General features: G+C 34.0%; 1 protein-coding gene across 1 annotated transcript; it reads right to left on the bottom strand.

The window, feature by feature from the left end:
* Positions 1–9,195: 9,195 nt before the first annotated feature.
* On the bottom strand, positions 9,196–20,419 carry LOC104896054 (GLABRA2 expression modulator). The gene is made up of 4 exons (XM_010682739.3): positions 19,877–20,419; positions 19,637–19,738; positions 10,965–11,236; positions 9,196–9,866 (listed from the first exon to the last, which is right to left on the bottom strand). Exons 1-4 carry the CDS (start codon positions 20,193–20,195, stop codon positions 9,678–9,680), a joined length of 882 nt encoding a protein of 293 aa, XP_010681041.1. The 5' UTR covers positions 20,196–20,419; the 3' UTR covers positions 9,196–9,677.
* Between the last annotated feature and the right edge of the window lie 1,686 nt (positions 20,420–22,105).

Raw genomic sequence — 22,105 nt, 5'->3', positions numbered from 1 at the left:
TTTGTCGTTGCACCCTTGATCTTATGTATGCCCATTTCCTACCCGCAGCAATCTGCAGGCTAAGGTCTAATACGTACTGATTTTGGTGAAATGAGATCCATCTCATGCAATTCCAATAATGGAGTTAACTGTCATTAGCTTTTCGAAACCACAAACCTTTCCTTTTACGCGTAAGTTTATTCCACGATCCCAATTTATTCAACACCACATTGTTTTAGTTACTTTATCTCGGGAAAAACATTTTCTACCTATCCGATAGACTACTTACTATTAACAAAGAATTACTGAGTATTGTAATAATGGATTCCAATTCAATATAATGATTATTTTTTAAAGGATAATGTTATATGTAGCCCTTAGGGCTATATATAAGCATTAAATACATTTTTTTAAATCGAAACAGTTTAAGAATTCAAGACACATTTTCACATCAACTGAGGTAATAAATGCTTGATTCAATATTTTATTTCCATTTTAAACACCTTATACATAGCTCTAAGGGCTACATATATCATTTTCCTTTTTTTAATAATTAGTAGTGGGTTGCTTACTCAATGGGTAGGTGTAACAATGTTCCTTTGTCTCACGTTTTACTCCTAGCGTTTCTTTTTTAATTGTTACACTCGATAATTTTGGAAGAGAACGAAAGAAATTATGCAAAAACAAGAAAGTCGCTTCTAGGAGAAATTCTCCCGTTTGGGCGTCATAAAAAGAGCTCGCAGGTTGATGAATCATTACCCTGATGATATATCCTTAAAAGAGTTCTTCTATCTCGCATAAAGAGGCGATGAGAATAAATTCGGAATAACATATTACAATAAAAGAGTATATGGTCCTGGAAAATGTAAAGGAAACATTAAAATTATGTAGCAGCGAGAAAAATAGGGTATTAGGTGGGAAGATTTTGGGTGGATTATTAAAACGGGTGGTGGGGTTAAGTGGAAAATTATGAAAAATTGATGTAATAGATTAATGTATAAGGAAAAAGTAGAAGTGTAACAATTAAAAAAAAAAAAAAAAAGATCAAAGAGAAAAACGTAACAATTCAAAGAAAACGGATGACTATTTCATAAACTTTGGTCCAAAAAGTTTTCATTGTATACACCCTCTATTTCTTAAGAGAGGATTTTATTGTGGTCATAATAAATATGTTCATATAAATCTAATAGTTTAGAGTAACTTTTATCTTAACTTTTAAATCTAAAATTATTATGAAGTATTAGATTTTCATGATCATATTTATTTATAAACACCATAAATTTTCATTTTTATAGATTTTGTATATACGCAGTCTTCACTCTCCAATGTACACCTTTGGCTTTTAATATCTTTAATTGTATGCTTTTGAAAATTTTAAAAATTCAATATCATAAAATTTACATTGACACGAATCCAAAAAATATCACAGAAAAATATATTTTAAATATATAAGTTACCAAATATGTTGACCTCTTGAATGTTAAATAGGAAGATTTTTTAAAAATGAAGAGTGTGTTTGAATAGAATTTTATATTTAATTTTTGCAAATTTTTTTCACAATTGAGCTCCAAAAAAATGAATTGCTAACCAACAATTACAATAGTAAGTTTTAAATAGCTTAATTACTAAAAATGGTCCCTCCAAATGATTTAAATAGGAACAATTAATAGGGATTAACGTAAGGAGGAGGCTATTATCAAAAGAAAGTAAGCACTAGATAATCAAAAATTTATGAGTATGACTTTTCTGATGTTGTCACTTTGTTGTCGTTAATTGTGTTATTAGCACGATGATAGAAATAAAATGTGAAAGCGACTTGAGTGAGATCCAAATGATTGACGATCATTTTATGGGCTTATATTGATAGATGTGTGAGTTAATTTGATGATAAATAATTTGGTTTAAACTCATGAACATTTAGGTTAAACTGATATATGCAATATTTAATCAACTGATAAATAATGTCTGACTTAGGCTATGTTTAGTTCACCTGAAATTTTCTGATCTGAACTTATTTGATCTGATTTGAACTTATTTTTTCTGATCTAATCTGATCTGATCTGATTTACAAGATTTTATCTTTTAGATTTTTCTCAATATATAAGAAAAAAAATATAGTCATGTGGGGTCTTGTTTGATTCGTCTCAATGAGTACTTTATTAATATTCAATTATTATAATTTTTACTAATATGTAATGAAAGATATTTAATAGTAATAATGATTTTTAAATATAAGCATGATCAGAACTGATCTGATCTGAACTTATTTTTTCTGATCTGATCTGATCTGATTAGATCTGAAATAAGCAAAAATAAGGTGAATTGAACATAGCTTTAAGGCTATATTTAGTTCACTTGAAATTTTCTGATCTGAACTTATTTGAACTGATACGATCTGAACTTATTTTTTCTGATCAGATCTGATTTACAAGATCTTATCTTTTATAAAATATATTATTACTTTGTAATTCATATTATGCAATACATTATAAGATTTTATTTATAGTATTATTATTATTGTCCTTTTATTTCTATTACAACTTTTACACAACATTTATTAATAATAATGATAATTATTATTATCATTATTATAATAACAACAACAATAATTATAATCATTGTAATAATAATTATTACTAAAAATAATTATATAACCCAAGTCATTAATTTATAAGAGCACTTATATATACATTGTTTCACACTTACCCTTTAAAAAAATGTTTCACACTTGAGAAGTCGGCAGACTCAACTCTTTTTTTTCATATAAAATAAAATAAGACATACAAACAACTATGACTTGCGCAAGAAAGAAATAAATAGCGCGCAACTTCAAATAGCTAGAGAGATTTGGAATTCGGTAGGAAGAGAGATACAGATCTAAATTTATAATTTGTATCTCACACTTAGCTTATTTTGAAATGTAATCCGAACTTAGTAGTTTCGTTGTCATGAATTTGAGCTATCATATTTTATATATTTCTTATTTTTGCGTCAATCTTATGTTCTTAACAACAAAATAACTTAAAATAATAATAACAATGACATTTATAATGATTAACAACAAGATTAATAATAATTACCAATATTAATAGTTAATAAGTACAACAACAATAATAATCCTTTTGAACAAATGTACTAGTAAATAATAAAATCTTTCTCACTTACGTATAATCTTGACACTATTTACAATTAGAGAGAATCTTTAGATTTTTCTCAATATATAAGAAAAAATATAGTCATGTGGGGTCTTGTTTGATTCGTCTCAATGAGTACTTTATTAATATTCAATTATTATAATTTTTACTAATATGTAATGAAAGATATTTAATAGTATTAATGAGTTTCTAAATATAAGCATGATCTGAACTGATTTGATATGATATGATCTGATCTGATCTGGTCTGATATGATCTGATCTGAAATAAGCAAAAATAAGGTGAACTGAACATAGCCTTAAACTAATAAATGTGTGGGTTAAACTGATAGATGTATGACTTAAACTAATACTGTCTTAATAATATCTCTATTTTTTTTTCCCCTCAAAAAAAAAATATCTCTACTTTTTTTTTTTTTGCAAGCTACCCCCCACACACTTAAAAAAATTTATACGTAGGAGACACTTATGACATTTAACTGCTAGAAATTTATAACTAATCGATTTTGATAACTTAAGCATAAAGAGTTGGGCTGGGCCTAACAACAGTTTAAGGTTGTTAGATGTATAACAAGTTAACAACTCTAAAATGGAGAAACTCAGTGGCTTTTGGTTCATTATAGTGGTATATGAGTTTGAAATCAGAAATGAAATTAAGGTGATATAAGTTTGGAACTTGATTTCTAATATCATCTATTTGGTTTTATTTGGAATTAAATTTTTATTCTTTTTAATACTTAGAGGTGTTGGTATGAATTATACTCACCTCCCCTCTAGAGATGTCAATTATCCATGGGTGAATCCATGGGTGAGTGGATAATCCCCCCCCCCCCCCGAATAAATAGGTGATCACGCGCGGTGAAGCTGGTGACTAGCAGGGTGATGGGTGGGTAAGGTGGTGGGTCGAGTCGGATATGGATGGTATTTTTTGGATCCATCACCCGCTTCATCCATCCATCCACATATATATATATATATTTAAAAAGTTTTTTCTACTGCCATGTGTCATTTAAGGTAATTAAAAAAATACTTACATTTTTGTTGAAGGATAATAAAAATACTTATAATTACTTTTCGCTGCATAATAAGATTGATATTTTGTCACTTAATTGTTAGTCTATGAGACTATGATTAATTTTTTGTTCCTAGTATCACCCGTTTTCCACCCGCTCCACCCACCCCATCTGCGGATGATGGGTGGAGCGAATATGGTTGAAGTTTTTGGTCGGTGATGGATGTTGTAGATGGAGTTTTGTGTCGCGGGTGATGGGACGGATGGAGCTCCACCAAATCCATCTCCGGTCCATTGCCATTCCTACCCCCTTTATGTTATAATGTATGGGTTTAAATATATTAATTTACGGAACAGACACTAAGTGTGAGTTTTGTTTATTATAAATTCATATTTTATACCAGAATCATATTAACCATACATTAGGGTTATCAAAATTAGATAAAATGGTTGAAGACATCACTTAAGGATTACTTCACGAAGAAAATCTAGGGCATGATCCGATGAAAAGACGCGCGCATGCAACTCCTTAACTTTCCTGGGGGGTGTTTGAGCTTTGAGGAGAGGTCTGTTACCGTGCTTTATAGACTCTTCACTGCTCCCCCATTTGATTCAATAAAGCAATGATTATTACTAACAAAATCCAACCATATTACCATAAAATCAAAAAGAGTGAACTTAATAATCAATGGCCTACCACTTCTATTTTGGTAGGTGTAGGGTCACTACTCACACTAGTAATAGAAATGCATTTAAAATAGTCTCAAAGCACAAGCTTTCTTTCCTACTCTTCATATCTATATCTGCCGCCTCAAATCATGCCAACACAGTTCAATGGGGTCTACATTATTAGAAGTATTACTTAATTTACTAGAGCATTTATAAACTTCTAGGCAATCAATTATACAAAGCTTCATTTACATCATACAACTCCATATGTTTCAGCCAGATTTGGCAAATTTGGTGATCTCAATATACTAATTGACATACCCTCAATTTCTAAGACTCGCTTATCGTGCAAGGCCATCAGTTACTGGCCATGAGGTTTTTGTAATCTTGTATAAAATGGACATGAACGTCTATCTAAAGTAGTTATCATCGTCGTTGAGTACTACTTTCCTTTTCAAAAGGCCTGTGTTCTAGTGTAAAGGATGAATTGGGATAATTGATTGTCTTGTCATATTATTAATTACAAATCAAAATATATACAAATCAAAATATCCTAACTCTAATCTAAGTAGGAATTTCTAATAAATTAAAGATTAGCCTAAAAGATAATAGTATATCGAATAGCAATGCATATCCTAACACCCATATTTAATACTAGAAATTATTACCATTACTTTCATTTAGTACCGCAAATCAATCAAGGATGTCTTGACATAGTGCCTAGTGGTTAAGATTGAAGTCTTGTGAATGGGTCGCATGTTCGAATTCCCCCTCTCTTTTTTTGTACTGCCTTTGTGATTTATATGGATCAAAAAAAAATTTAGTACCACAAACCAAACATACCGTAAATGCATACAGATGAAAATGTTGGTATACATGAATACATCAGTACCAATCCACTTACAACAGGGGGAAATGCTTTGACTTGCTCACTGTGAAAAAACCGAAACAAGATAAACAGTGTATTTTTACACATGTAATTAGTAATATAAGATGATTATTTTCCAACACTAAACTTCTGTGCACGTGCAGCAGGAATGACTTGTGGGGAGTAAAAATTAATCATTTGAAGAGGCTGAGTATTGATTAGTACAAATTTTACAGGCATAATGATGAATTTAATCAGAACAAATGAACCTAGACAGCGTGGTAAATCATTATTAGAACCTCATATTTATGCTTATCAATTAAGGAACCCACTGTCGGCAAGAAATAATCAACATAACTGAAGCATGAAGATGAAAAGAGTCTTTGCTCCTTATAATTGGGTTTCCTTTTATGTTAATCTTTGGTGTAATGGATTATCCAGGATTTAGACTCACTGATTACTCTATATATATATGTGTGATCGTGATTGAATAATATCTCAATTGACAATAACTCCTTTCGTTACAAAATATTCATAATCTTTTTAAGAGGCCCCAACCATTAGACGGTAGATATCAAATTCATACTTTTTTTTTACGGCAAATTTTTGTATAAGACAAACCACATCTTGAACAAATGGTGTGGCCAGCTAATATAAGGTCCAAGTTAGGCTTTATAATGAAGCCTGCATCCCCTAAAAAATGTCCAAGCGCGAATTTGTTGTCAGAGAGGTTATTTTTCGTAACAGGAGTTACTTTTGGATTCGTTTTCAGATGGGTTACTTAATGTAACAGGGGTTACTTTTGTTAAATCTGGGTTTTTTTTCTTCTAATTTTTAGGCGTTACTTTTAGTGAAACTAGGAATTACTTTTTTGAATACTAAGGGATTACTATACTGAAACTAAGGATTACTTTAATGCTAAGGGGTTACTTTTACTGAAAGTATGGGTTACATTTTGTAATTATAAGGGGTTACATCTACAGTAAATAGGGGTTATTTTTATTGAAACTAGGGGTTACTTTTTCAAATACTAAGGGTTACTTTGTTGAGTGGTTACTTTTTAATTACCAAACTATTTCTCAATCTCCTTCCCCTCTCTTTGATCAAACCATGGAACCACCACATCCTCCTCCCCATCACCATCACAACCACCGACTCAAACAACAACCACCATCAGTGACCTCTCAACTCCTCCATCAAACTGATTCAAATGCGGGGCCTGCACTTCCATAACCGCACCACCATCATTTCGCGAATGAGGTTCCTATGGTCCTCGTCAATTGGCGAAAAGGCGGCACCAAAATCGCCGAAAAATTCTCTTCAATCGCCGCTGAAGTTCTCCAACGCCTGCAATCTTTAGTCTTTGGGGAAATCACAATTTGCGAACTCAAAGAACTTCGTGAATCTTGTCGGAGATCTCCATCAATGACGACTACTCGTGGTGCTCCTCTTCGTGGTCCGCCATTGCAGCTTGAATGGCAGAAGAAACTGAGGAGAGAGAAAATGGAAAATGGAGAGAGAAGGGAGTAGGATTTTTGTTGGGAGGAGGAGAGATAAAATGACAAATGTGAGGAGAGAATTGGGGTGAGGAAGGAGGAATAGGTACAATAAAGCAGTCGGAGATTTGAGGAAGGAGGGAGGAAGGAGGAAGGAGGATGGGGATTGTTTGGTCGCACAGTTTGTTTGTGTGTGGCCTGCTTTACCAAAAACGGACTGTTTTTTTTATACTTTGGAAAACGGTTTTTTTCACCAAATCCCTAACAAAAATTTTTCTTCACAAGATACGACCACTTGTTTTCGAATTCACCATATATCCCTGACTTAAAAAAAATGACACAAAATGCCCTTAATGACTAACGACAGTTAACTCCGTTAGCAATTAACGTTAAGAAATCATAAAAATACTAATTAATCTTAATTAAACCTAAAAATCATAAAACCCTAACAAATCCTAAAAACCCTAACTAACCCTGAAAATCCTAACTAACCTTAACCCACCCCAGCCCCCACCCCCCCCCCCCGCCGCCACGCCTCCTCCTCCCCACCACCCCAGCCCGACGCGCCTCCCCCTCCCCTTTGAATCCCGCAGCTTCCCTTCTCCACTCTTCGAATCAGTATAGGGAGGAAGAAAAGATGGGTTCAGTATCAACGTAGTGAGTGGCGATGACGTGCGATGAGAGAACACAAAGAGAAAAGAAAGGAGAGCAACAGTGAGTGGCGACGGCATGCGGTGGTGACAAAAGCAGCAGCATCGACGCTTATCTGGTGACGCAAAGAGAGAGAAAGGAGAGCAACAGTCGACGAGAGTGAGGGAGGGGTAGGCGCGGGGGAGATCGAGGGGGGTTGCGTGGGGGAGGGTGATGGTGGGGTTGGGGTTGGGTGGGGGATAGTGGGGCTGGGGTTGGGTTAGGGTTAGTTAGGGTTTTTAGGATTAGTTAGGATTTTTAGGGTTAATAGGATTTACTTTGGGTGGTTAGTGTTAATTAGGATTTTTTAGGGTTAATTAACACAAATGACTAACGGAGTTCACCATCGTTAGTCATTAAGGGCATTTTGTGTCATTTTTTTAAAAATAAGGGGTATCTGGTGAATTTTGACAAAAGTTGGGGTATCTGGTGAACAAAAAAAAATTGTTATGGGTATTTGGTGAAAAAATCGTTGAAAAAAAGCAAAAGAAATTAACAGCAATCTGAGTTTAACCGAGTTCATGATGTTAGAACTCAAGGTTAGGGTGTTGCGTTGCCTCAATTTAAATTAATTGCCCAAGAACCATCAGTCTTATATAACACCACCTACATTTAATTTAATATCAGGCAACAATTCAAGTCCAATATGAAGGAGTTATGAATATAATGACTAGTTTAATATATTTAATGACCAGTTTAATTTATTTACCGACTAGTTTAATCCATTCAACAATCAAATTCTTTAATCAGTTAACAACTAATTTAATTCATTTATTGGCTAATTTAATTCTTTTGATGAGACTATCGGTCTTTTAAAACTATCGATTGTATTTCGAGATTCAAAGCGAAACAAAAGAAGGAAAAAAGAAGGGATGACTAGATTGGTGTGAGATGTCTATTGATAAACTTGGATTAGCGCAAAATGAAAAGGACTTGTTAGGAAAACGTGAGCTTAAATTTGTCTAATTTATGTTAAAATTAGATTATCTATTCTAATTATTTGTGTCATACCTTTAGGTTATTCTATTGGAGCACTGTGTTTCTTACTTATGTTTTTTTTATTATAAATTTTTTGTTTTTAAATGAACAAAGATATATTGTTCTCTTTATTTTGAGCTATAAATCCTTTTAATTTGGGTTTGTCCAATACCAAAACTATCCCTTTTCCATTATTCTATTACAAAAAGTTATCATGAGTTAATTTTTCAAAAAATACATATGAACGGTAATAGTGTTGCATTTATTTAAAAAACCAAGGGAGTAGATATCTTTGACATATAATTCGTCTAAGTTGACGTACCACGCAGTGAAAGAAAGAGTCGAGAAGTAATTCCACAGAGCAGTACAATTTCTTCTATTGATCACAACTTAAAGGTTGTGAAAGCTTGAGAACTTGGGTTGGCAAGCTTCTTACAACTTACAATTACTGGAGCAAGTTTCCTTAAAGGATGCCAATTCAAGCTCTCAAGCAGTGAGGCACCACAACATATGCAGCAGTTAAAACTAACAAACACTAATCTTACTATCGCCAGGTAAGTTGCAGAGTGCAAAATTACAACTATCTGGACTGGAACAAGTAATATATGTAGTATATAAAAGTTTCTATTCTCCTGAAAGAATCACATAAAACTATAATGTCAAACCTAAGACCAGGAGCGCAACAGAATCTACGAGACCGGAGAAGAGGAGAGCCATTTATGACAGGTCCCTGATACTATTCCAGTAGTGCCAGGGCATACCAACAAGGTTTCTGGGAAACTCAAAGCACATCGCTGAATGTCAAGGAAGCTTCATCATTAAAAGAAGGTTTCATACAGATTGCAAATTCCTGGATTGCAAGGCTCCTTGAAGAATGTTGACAGCATTATCATAATTCAAGAAACCCATGTACCAAAACTCATGATTGTCAACAGATATAATCTGGACATATTTCTCAGCTTCATTTGCTCGACTTGAAGAAGGGTTGACTGCTTTTAGTTGATGCAAAGGGATAATTACCTATTTAAATCAAGGCATAAAACTATTGTAAGAATCCACAAATTCCATCATTGACTAACACATACTAGCGGCCCATGAAAACATACAGTATTGAAGAGTGAAAAATCTATCAACGCATATGCTGAAAAACAGAATCGGACCACCAGCCCCACCTTCACCGGCATTTATTTCTGCTCGCCGAAGCCGCTGCCTTTATGACCCATCTTTGTGTTGTTCTATTTCCCTTTCACCTTCAATGTCAATCTCATTCTTTATGTAAATATGTCAAGGATTTGTAATCCTTGATTGTCGCTTGTAAGGCTTATAATTAGGTAATTAGTGCTTTAGTTTTCTAGTTTATGGCTGTACACTTTGTATATGATTGGCAGTTTGCTAATTGAATGTTTAAGAAAAATATTATCTTTCATGGTACCAGATTTCACATAGGGCCTCTTTCCTTCCTTTTCTCCTCTCATCCTTCCGCTGCGCTAGCATTTGTTTTCCGGCCACACCTTTTTCCAGTCATTCAACTCCAGTCAGCCACCATGACTGACAACAAGTCTTCATTCTACGTATATTCTAACACAATCTTCTCCTATTTTCTTCAATTGGGTGAAAAATGATCTGGGTATTTAGGTCATCCATTTGGCCAATCTAGGTCATCCATTTGGCTTGTAACAAGCACATCTTTTACAGCACATTTAGCTCAGAGAGACCAGAACCAAAACCAAATTTGTGCTCTAGAGGTTTTCAGCAATCTAGGAGAGTCTTTCATACATATTTCATCCCTTAAGAATTGTTCTCATGATTCTTTTGGATCCAACAAGAGTACAATAGCAAACTTTTACCACTTTTCCTATCTTACTTTACCATTATTAATGCATTAATTGTACTTCACTCACAATTTCAATATCTCCAACTCACGTTTATCTATCCCAGTGAATAGTGATAGTTTTCTTTATGCTCGCAACACTCCGACACTTAAACACCAACCTAAAGGGATATAAGAAATTGATATATAAAACATGGAAGGGTACAGCCTGCTAAGCTTAGAGATTATCTTTGATTGACCAAAAAGAACAGATCAAGTTCCCATCTTTTAAAGATCAGTAATCTTACCTTATAGTAACTCCATTCAGTCTGATCGCCATTTTTGTATGGAAGGGGATTATCGCTACAAAAAGCAAGCTTGGCTGTAGATACATATAATGTTCCCATCACAGGGCCAGCAGATGTAGACAAGTAACATGCATAAGAATCCTGGAGCTGTTCTTCAGGAACTGTGTCAAATGCTTGACGGAATATTTTTTCATAACCTCCCTCAGCTAGAACTTTAGTGCTATGTACAATTCTCCCCATAGCAGCGTCAGCAAAACTAGGACTTGTTTTCACTATTAGATAGTCCACAGAAAAAATTTGTCAGAGTAGAGCTGGCATTTCTTAAATAAATCACAAGCATTTAGCATTTGCAAAATGAAAATATAGAAAACAAAGGACTATGATCCAATTTGCACCAACATCTTTGAACACAAAAATACCTTCACTGAATCTCAGTTTGACTTATACACATCACATGCAGCCAAATTAACGCTTAAAAAGTACCAAAATCCTCACTCCTCAATTGACATACCCAGCCAAATAAGCATGCATGCAAGTACAAAATCTATAATCAATTCAAGGCGAAATAGGTTCTTTCACCAACCGATAGTGTCTAGCCACTCCCATCCCAAAAGAAAAGGATATGAAAAATGAAAACAATACTCAATATCAATTAGACATGTCAATCCAAAACAAATTAACAGTTTTTTCTTAAAAATAAAAAAATGAATAAACAAGAAATCGATGTGTTACCCAACAGTTTTGCAAAACCCCGAAAAATATGTCTTTATGCACTCCAAACTCTCATTTACTTTTCATGGCAAATTATCTACAAAATAGCTGCTCGACATAAACCTTCTCTCCTGATCTTTATATCCCCAGAAGACAAATTTTAGTAAAAGATGTAGACCATGAACCGACAAATGTGCTAAAATATTCTCAAAATTCTCTCTTGCAAAGTTATCAAAGATACTGCACCCTCTAATTGCTACCATATCCACCAATGTCTTAGCAGCCATTTCACCCTTCAGTCAACAAATAAAACAACTAACCAATTTAGCTCTTCTATGTAATGAGACAATATGCAAAGAAGTAACATGACAATCAAGTTCAAGTGCAGAAACTGGACAAGGGAATCAGCAAATCACCAACCAAGTCACCTCTAATTGCTACCATCTCCACCAAAGACATAACAGCCATTTCATCCTCCGATGACCGATCACCAAATAAAACACCTAACCAATTTAGCTCTTCTATGTAATGAGCTCAGTTACAAAGAAGCAACACATGAAATATCAAGTTCAAGTGTGGAAACAGAACAAGCAAATCATAGTAAGCAAAATCGATATTTTCGCTTCAACTTGTTGTTCTCGTATGTTCAGATGTTTTATGTCCACTGTTTTCCAAAAGGAGCCCTGTGATATTAAGATGTAGGGTCATTCTCAAACTTAATTTCTCTTCGCTCCAGTGCCATCGCATTCTAAAGCAAAAGGAAGCGAGCATACAGCTTCACCGAACTCATAGCTACTTCATGTGCAGTAACCTAAATACTTCCTCCGTTTTTTTCTACATGCTACACTTTCTATTTTAGGAAGTTTCAAATTAGATGTTATACTTTTATTTTGGGTAATAACTTCTCTCTCTCTCTCCCTCCCTCCTACCACATGTTCAAATGGGACCCTTTTGTGTTCTCTCTCTATCTCTCTCCTCTCCAAAAATTGCCTAGGAGTCCGTGATTTGAAAAGTGTAACATGTAAAAAAATCGGAGGAAGTACTAATATCCATTATCTTTATTGTGGCTGAGCCCTTCAATAGTTACAGAGCACTACATCAGCACGTCTCTTCTGCTGTGCCAAACTAACCAACATAAAACATCAAACTTGATTCTCTAACTGAAGTGTGACAACCTTTTAGAATCGAAGTCAGACAGGTAACTCACCCACAGCTAGTTATGCAAAAGCAGCCGATAGATGCTAGTCTGGAAGCACACCACTGAGCATGACATAGAAAACAAGGGAATTCACGCACTGCATACGCCATACGCACATACAGAAGTTTTCTAAAAGACAGTGTAGAGGTTAGAAGAAGATGGAAAATCCTGCCACTCTATCTGTGGCCTGATATGCTTGCATAACAAAGAAAGCTGGAAAGAGAAAAGCCAAAGACGAGAGAGAGCTTCAGATACTACGCCTCTCTTTTGAACATCTCTAAAATGAGTTAAAAAGCTTATATTAGTACCTATGTACAAGTATAACCACCACCCCCACCAAGTGGGGTTGCAACCATCTCATCCATGACTAGCCAAGACTAGTAGAAAAGTTGCTTTCAGATGACCCAAATTAGTCATATACAAAACTATTATAATAAAAAGGAGATACAAGTACAAAAGGAGAAACTTGCTGGCAACAATGAGTACAAGCTCGAAGTAACAAAGAAGCAAATCCAACTAGGGGTTGCAGAAAGTAAACACACCAGCTTATGAAAAGGGCAGAAGTAAGAAGTGTATCAGAGAGCTTTATAAATCAAGATGGAAGGCCTACTACTTTAGGGATAGTCCAAAGTCCTGAAGCACAATATTTACAATCAGATGCAATGATCTCAATAAGATATTAGAGAGATTAAACCTGCCTAACCACCTCTCCACAATCCTACCTCCCCTTACAATCTCTTTGTATGACTTCCCTAAATCTCCCCTCCAACAAAAGACACACCCACCATGGCACTGTAATTCTAATATCTTCAGTATTAATCTCATCCCACATGGTAAAGTTCCCAAACCCTATGTTACTCCGACTTGTGTGCTCGTATAGTCGTATTCACACAAGTTGCATGTCCAAGTATTCAATTTGGCTATTAAATGTAGATTTTCCATGATATGGCCCGAAAGAAAGTTTCAAATAGTCCTTACCCATTCAGGAGCGTCGAGGATCCGAAACGATATTAGAGATAAGTAAAGTCCAAAAAGCATAGCAAAAACCAACTGATAATACTCAAAACTCAACCACCATTCGCTTGTAGTATCTTGTTTTCGCAGTTGCAAAGAACTCATAAAGCATTCTCATTGGCAAAGAACTCCTAAAGCACAATTTCTTTTTAAGCACCAAGCAAATAAGTCATGTGGTATCTTCTTTAATCTTTCCAATTATGATTGACCCAAGATTCTTGAGAAAAACATTCCACTATAGTTCTTTTCTGATCCAACTATCAAGGTCCCAACTCCACAGCCTTCCTATCACTATCAGACTCAAGCCTAACTTCAAGGCACCTGATCTTACTCATCCAACTTTCCAAACTTTTAACACTACTATAATTTCTCATGAACTCTGATTTTATCATCCACCGAACAGCATTCTCAGTGAAAAATGTATGCTGTGAACCTAACTCATAATCAAGAGAAAACCACTCTCTTTGTGGTAGCCTCATGCTAGACTTAACTCTTTTCAAGCAAATCTCTATTCTTTAACTACATAAATAAGTCTAGCACTAACATAAATAACTCAAAAGGCCATTAAACTACTTTATTAGCTTTTCTAGACATTTAACTACTTCCTCCGTTTCAAAATAGATGGTACATTGTTGACTAAAACGCTTGTCGAGGCACTACTTTGACTACTAATATCTTTAATTATGTATTAGAGTAAAGTATAAAATTTTGATTTTCTGAAAATATACATTAAGACAAATCCAACAACATATTACATTATAACATTTGATTTTACCTAATAGTAAATAATGCATAGTCAAACCTCATTCATGAATAGTGAAAAAGTCAACAATGTAGCATCTATTTTGAAACGGAGGAAGTATATACCTTCCCAAATCAAATAAAAACCAATGCAGGTTCTTCCCTCTTCTCTATACTGTTATGTCTCTCATCCAAGGCAATCTATGGCTTCAACCATCAATGGTCCAAACATGAAACCAACTTAGATCCAAACATGCATATTTTACTCATTCTTTTTTCAATCACTCATCAATTATTTAGTATGTACTCAGTAGCTTATACCTCTACAAACTATCATAAGTACAAGCACCTCACATATCAAATGAAAATTTTGAGCTGCCAAGTCATCTGAAATTTTAAGAGAATCCAAGAAGAATATTAAAAAGTTTATTTAGCCAAGTGCCCAAGACATACCTACCTTTAGTGGCGGAGCCACGTTGTAACAAGGGGTAGTAGGTGCTACCCCTGTTTTTTTCAAAAAAAATTGAAAAAAAAGCAAGAGGACGGTAGGTTTGCGTGTAACTGTGAAAGTCTAGTATCCTATTCCCAGCCACTACTTTCTTTTCCCCTTTCTCTCTCCTCTCTCAGAACTTCAATCTTCATATCCGACGCAGATTCGCCATTCATCGTGGCCGCGCATCTCAGACAACCATTCTATCACTTTTGCCTCCCTTCTATCATCTCCTGTGGCTGCATTTTAATTGGTATTTGTAAGTCTTGGTTCTCTCTTCGTACGTACTTAACCCATACCTTGCTTTCAATTCTTGTGAGGCTGTGTTATTTTTCGGGTTTTGGCCTTTTGGGGTTGGTTACAAAATACAAACTTACAAACAGCCAGGTATATATTGTATTTTAAGGGTTGCTTATCTTGAAAAACAAAGCATTATCTATATGAAAGACTTCTGGTGGTATATGTTTTCACAAATTCGCTGTGTATAAATTTTGAAATTGAATGCCCAGTTGGCAAGAACACTCTACTGCTAGCTTTACTAATGGGTTAGTTAGTTAAGTCTTGGTTCTCTCGCAGTATTTATCAATTGTGTTGATTTATAGATCCTTGAATTTGATAAGTTGGACAAGTGAAATCTAAATAAACATATTGTGATGTTTGTGTTGTTAATTTTCATTTGCAAATGAGGCTGTTATTTCGTATTCTAATCTTGAATTATAATGGAGGTAAGAAATGACTAGTTCACTTAATTAGTGAATTCTTGTTTTTGGTCAATTGGGCACTGAGTTGTGTATAAATTTATTTTAAAAAAAAACTACATAGCTATAGTTTATTTTTCCAAAATCGATAGCTCATGAAAATGGAGCTAATTCCAATCCATGTCTTCCTCCAACTTAATCAAGCTAACAAAGGTTTTCTCCGTCAAAAGTTACTTTTATCTAAATGACAGAATAATGGCTTTCGCTTTCCGAGTTTCATTCAAATTGTGAACTAGTATCTTTGATTATTGTGATTAGGAGTGTTAACGAGCCGAATCGAGACCGAACCTGACTAAGCTCGGCTCGGCTCGAAAACGTATTTCATTAGGCTCGGTTCGAGCTCAAAGCTCGTTGAACTTGAAATATTAGGCTCCAGCTCGTGTCCAAAACTTACAGCTCGGCTCGAGTTCGAAAGGCTCGAGAAGCTCGCAATACACTTTCAACCAAGATTAGATTTTATAAGCCCAAATATTTGATAATTTAATGGCCCGACGTCTAAACAGTTGTTAGCAAAGCCCAAGCATATAGCTAGCTTGCGGGACCTAGAAGGTGAAGGCTTTCTTTTATAACAACTTGTAAGCATTTCCTCAAGCTATCCCACCGATGTGGGATTTGTATCTGCCAGAAAATTTTGTTTTTCAAGAAGGCTTTCTTTTATAACAACTTTTAACTTTTAAGCATTTCCTCAAGCTATCCCACCAATGTGGAAGTATGTGCCAGAAATTTTGTTTTTCAAGGTGAAACTTTGCTCTTTATTTTTCTATTTGTTATACAACTTTGTTATTTCTTTTTCTATGGTACACCACCTGCCTCCACACCTTAAGGACAACAGCCATACTTACTGTAAATACATTTGGTGCTTTGTAAAATTTTTGGATGGTTATGTTAGTTTCTTGTGTATGATAATAATTGACTTATTTGGAGTTTGTTTTACTTTTCGTTGTATGAACTTTTCCTATCGGAAAAAAAGGTTGAAATTGATTTTTAGTATTTCTTTTCCTTTTTCTTCTTTTTGATTTTTGTCCATTTTTTTAAACGAATTTAAAGACTACAAATTCATTTCTTATTATGTGCTCCAAGTCTTTAACAAGTGATTTTTAAATCATACATTTCTAGCAATCAATTTATTTGGTCCCAAATAAATGCGATAATTTGACTACATTTACTTTTTATATGTAGTACTAAATTTGACTAAGTAAAAGAATAATTATGTAGTATGGTGAACTACTTGTTAATCTCTATGTTACTTTCTAATTATCAACTCGTTATACTTTTTTGTTGATAAATAAGTAATTAAAAAATTAATGGGAAAAATTATGTGTTTGAGGTATTAAAGTTAAATTTCATGTTTTTTTTAAAAAGTTAAAGTGCTAGATATATCGAAAAGATTATGGTTTATGAAAAAAGAATACAATGAAAGTATTTTCTAATAGCTAACATGAAAATTATAAACTTTGAGATTGACTTGGTTCTCATTGTCGATATGTGTATCTTAAAATATTGTTCAATTTCTCATTTTATTTAATATGTTCATATTAGATGGTTTGTTCAAGACCCCCCAAACTTAAAGTTTTGGATCCGCCTCAACCCCTAGTTGTCCCAAATCATGAAGCGAAAAAGTATACCAGTGGGCTTTTAACGGCTATCTCAACTTTGTTATTAAAACCAAAAATCACGACTTTGAAAATATTATGACTACTAACATGGTTGCTTTTAACCATAATTATTAATTAATTTTTTATCTTATATTAAAAATTAATGAAATATTTTTAGTAATTAAAAAACTATCGAGCCTGTTCGCGAGCTTTCTAGCCGAGTTTAAGGTAGCCCATGCTCGACTAGTTAGGGTCTCTAGCCGAACCCGAACTCGAGTCGAGCCCACTCGAGCCGAGCTCGAATAGTTTGCGAGCCACCCTGGCTCATTAACACCCCTAATTGTGATACTCTTTTGTTAAAATACTTGCGAGGTTTTATTTGGATGTTATAACATAGATTTTCATAGGTTTGTTGTATCATATACTATCGCAACATTGCAATAACCCTCATCCAGAATCCTCGATCCGCCCTGCCTACCTTAATTTATTTACACCATAATTTGTCTTACCTCTCTTTTAATCATGGATTATAAGCAAACCATCTAGACATTCCTTGTTTCTCAAGGTGGGAATGACAACCATCCACTCTTACTCATATTGCTTCTTCCCACCGGATGCAATGCCAGTGTCAAATGTTAAAGTACCTTCGAGTTCCCTTATGTTGAGCTTATGACTTACTCAAGCACTTGTAGTCCGATGTCTGATTTACAAATTCTGAGAATAACTCTCACGAGATCCCTTATGTCATTCTCACTTACGAGACTCGGATATGCTCTTTCCTATTATGGATTAATTAATTTAGAAAAGTCACCTATTGAAGCCTTCTTAGAATTAGAGTTGGTTTTGGAAAATATGCTCTTTATTCTCTCTAAGCTAATATGTATTTGTCTCTATATCTTAATTCCTCTCATTGCTATCAAGTAGGATTTGCATTATAAGCAATCTTTTTGGACTCTTCTTTCAAGTAATAACGATGTTTGTAAGTTTGTTTTCAAAACTTAAGAAAATTTGTCAATAGAATACCTTATACATTAAACTTCTATTAGAGAATACTACCTCATAAAAGAATAGTTGTGACAAACTACCTTTTGTAACTTTTTTGCTGCAAAAAGGTGCCACTTGTTAGATTCCAGTAAGTTGACCAAGTATTCCAGCATTGATCATCTCGTAAATTAGGAGTGAGTAGTGTCGCTGATACAAATCCTTCTTCTGTGCTCACTAATCAATGTTTCATATTTAGGTGCACATTGCAATCACATAGTAAAAAAAATGCCTCTCTCCAATTCAACCGTTCAAATACTTAGTGAAGCATCTTCATCAAAATCTCCGATTTTTTAAGATGGTAGACCCCACATATCACTCACCATAAATAATTTCTTCCCATTAATTTCAAAGAAATCAGGATCGAGATCATCCCCCACAAGGCCACAACAATTTCGCAATTTCAAACTTTTTGACTCGGACAAACAACAAATATTATATCTACCTCTATTGCACTTAAAAATTCATTGAAGATGACATATGGTCCTAACAATAACAAACTTCGATCTCTAAATGAATGTGTCTCTCCTAACTCATTTCTCGTTCTTTCGCCACAAATTAATTGATGATGTGGTTGAGTCACTTATGCCAGAGGTTGTTTCAAATTGGAGTGTATCACTAGCGTCCTAGTACACCCAAGACAATTAAGACATTTGACAAAACAAGTCATGCTTTCTTTCTCTAGGCACTTTATGGTTCACTTGGATCTATACCCATGAGCTCTTCATCTTAAGCACTATTGTGAGAGTACTGACATATAAAACCGACCTTGAAAATGTTAACCCAACCATACTAAACTCGGCTACATCAATGATTTTGACATACACCTCGAATTTTCAATAATATGGCCAAAATTGCAAGGTATCCATTAAAGCATAAAAGATTACACATGAAATCCACAATCCACTCAGTATTGCATCATATGGGCCGACTAAGGTCAATTCCACATTTGAGGTTACTATCCTTATTGAAGCTAGTAAGCACACTTATTTTACTACCATATTCCATCATTTGCACCACTAAAAAATAAAAATGCTAATCTCCTACTATTAACATTTAAAAGAAAACAATTTCCAAAATCACAAACTCCAAGAACAATCATGAAAAAGGTATAGAAATCATACAGTGCTGCCAGGTATTGCCGGCAAAATCCTCAGCTTTCTTAGCAGCATCCTTCACATTCTTCCCCCACCTTCCTAGCACATCTTTCACTGTATCCATTCTTTCTGCTTTCCACAACAATCACATAAACAAAAATCATCACATCAACATCTTTCAGTATATTTTAATTGATAATAATAATAATAATTCGTATTTCTTCAATTCAATTCAATTACAACGATGGAAATGAACGATGATGAGACCTTTAAAAGAGGGAGCGGAGGGAGGAGAAGGAGCAGACGAATGTGAAACGTAAGGGTTAGATCCAGACGAAGAGTAGGATTTCGGCGAAGTATCGGGTTCAATTGAGGGTGTATAAGTAGACTCAGATACCAATTGTTCGCTCCACTTTACCGATTTCGGCGTTTTTGATTTTTCGTCCGGCGATCCATTAACGCTTTCTCCGGCGGAAATTTCCGGCGACTTTTTAGCTCCTTCTTCAAGATCCTCTTCCTGATGATGCAGTGCAACTTCGTCTAAAGGAACCGAGTGAGTTGAATCGGCGAGTTTGCCTTCCTCCATGAGCGAGTTGGATATGGAGATGAAGAAGAGAGTGATTCGAAAAAAGAGGGGAATTCGCTTGATTGGAAATTGTGAGAAATGAGAATGATAATTTTGGTGGTTTGGGTTCCCACTGAAAATCAAGTCTTGTTGTGTTGTTTTTTGAATTTTCGGTTTCTAATTCGAAAAACCAGCTCGGATGGCATTCAATGCCGGATCAGACTTCCTCGTAACAGTCTTAATTTTTTTTTAATAAACTCAATAAACAAATATTACATTGATTTTAAAATTGAGGAAGGAAGTATTTTATTTTGAACAATTTTTGGTAGTATATTACTCCCTCCGTTTCATTTTAATTTACACACTTATACTTTTCACGTATGTCAATGTAAAACTTTGAGGACATATATCTTTAGTTTTGTATTTGTAAAAATTATAAAAAGTACATATTAATAAAATATATGTTATGATGAATCTAACAAGATCCCACTTCACTATATTTTCATCCGCGTATAAATCACAAATGATGGTCAAAGTGAAATATGTGAATAGTGTAAAATGTCAAAGTGTGTAGATTAAAATGAAACGGAGTGAGTACTTTTTAGGTCCGAGCTATGTCCCGGGTAATTATAATATTCATTTGTTAACATTTTGCTTTATAAATATAACACCAAACATTACTTGGTTTGGTGGTTAAGGTTTTAGTGTATAAGCTTGGGGTCATGGGAACAAATCTTATAAGATTCATTTTCTATTTCTTTTTTTATTGTATTTTCATAAATAAACACTCTAAGGGATATTGCAACGTGGCATACTTCCTTGCTTAGTAACTTAACTAGAATTTTTTGTTGAATTTTTTTTCGAAACATAAAATCGATTTTCTTCGGCATAAGAGTCAAAATTTGAACATTAGACATACGAAATATAATTATTTTTAGTTGCAAAATTTGATTGGTTAAGTTTCTGTCACTTAAGTCTCTCACCATTCTTTTTTTTTTTTTACTTTTGAAAGTTATATTCTATGAACAAAATAGACATTTTATTGAATTTATTCATGATTTCTAATATTATAATTTTTTAGTTGATTTTTGAATTAAGTACAGTGCTTCATAAATTGTAAAGAAAGTGAACACTTTGATTTCAAGTCAATTATTTCATAGGTTGTAGTTTGTGAGTGATTGTTATAATTATATTTTTGGTATTTTTGTTTGAAGCCACCTTTGATTTGTAAGTAAATTTGTAATTTAGTAACATAATCTCTTCATTCGGGGACACCATAGCTCCCCCCTTCCCTTATATAATAGAGATATGTTGTACTTTGATTCTTGAATGATATTTTACATAAACCTTTTTACCTTGATAATTAATCGCTATTATGTAATAGAAAAAGATAGGTCCAAATATATGTAAAAGTTTTATTATATATAGGAAACACTATAAAAAAGTAATAATTTTTCCTTGTCTAACTTCTAACTGATTTCACTACAAATACACCTCTATTTTTTATCATGGCCCACCATTAATTGTGAATGATTCTTGAGAATAGTGATTTGTAAGTAAATTTTTGTAAATGTTTTTGTATGTATTGACGTTCTAGGTTAGTAGTTTTAGTTTGTATGTTTTTAAGTTTTAATAACGTTTCCTGATTATTTGAGTGATTTGCGTGATTTTATAACGTGATTTTCTCAATTGTATGAGTGATTTGTAAAGTTTCTTCTTTTAAGTGATTTGTGAGTGAGTGTTGTAAATTAATTTGCGGTAGTTTTCTTTGAGTGTCGATTTTGATTTTGACATTCCTTTTGTAATTTAGAAAGGGAAGGGGGGCAAAATAGGCATTTTAAAAGAGGACACCATTGCTCCTCCCTTCCCTTATATAAAAGAGATATGAATTTTTTTCATCTACATATATATATCTAAAGAAGAATCCTTTA

The sequence above is a fragment of the Beta vulgaris genome, chromosome 6 (genome assembly GCF_026745355.1).
Source record: "Beta vulgaris subsp. vulgaris cultivar EL10 chromosome 6, EL10.2, whole genome shotgun sequence".
NCBI classification, from domain to species: Eukaryota; Viridiplantae; Streptophyta; class Magnoliopsida; order Caryophyllales; family Amaranthaceae; genus Beta; species Beta vulgaris.
This window is presented reverse-complemented; position numbering and strand designations above follow the sequence as displayed.

Coding starts and splice junctions, on each gene's coding strand:
- LOC104896054 (XM_010682739.3), bottom strand. CDS start 20,195: ATGGAGGAAGGCAAACTCGCCGATTCAACTCACTCGGTTCCTTTAGAC. Junction 19,739..19,876: donor CTCCGCTCCCTCTTTTAAAG/GTCTCATCATCG, acceptor TGTGGAAAGCAG/AAAGAATGGATACAGTGAAA. Junction 11,237..19,636: donor CGGCAATACCTGGCAGCACT/GTATGATTTCTA, acceptor ACTATCTAATAG/TGAAAACAAGTCCTAGTTTT.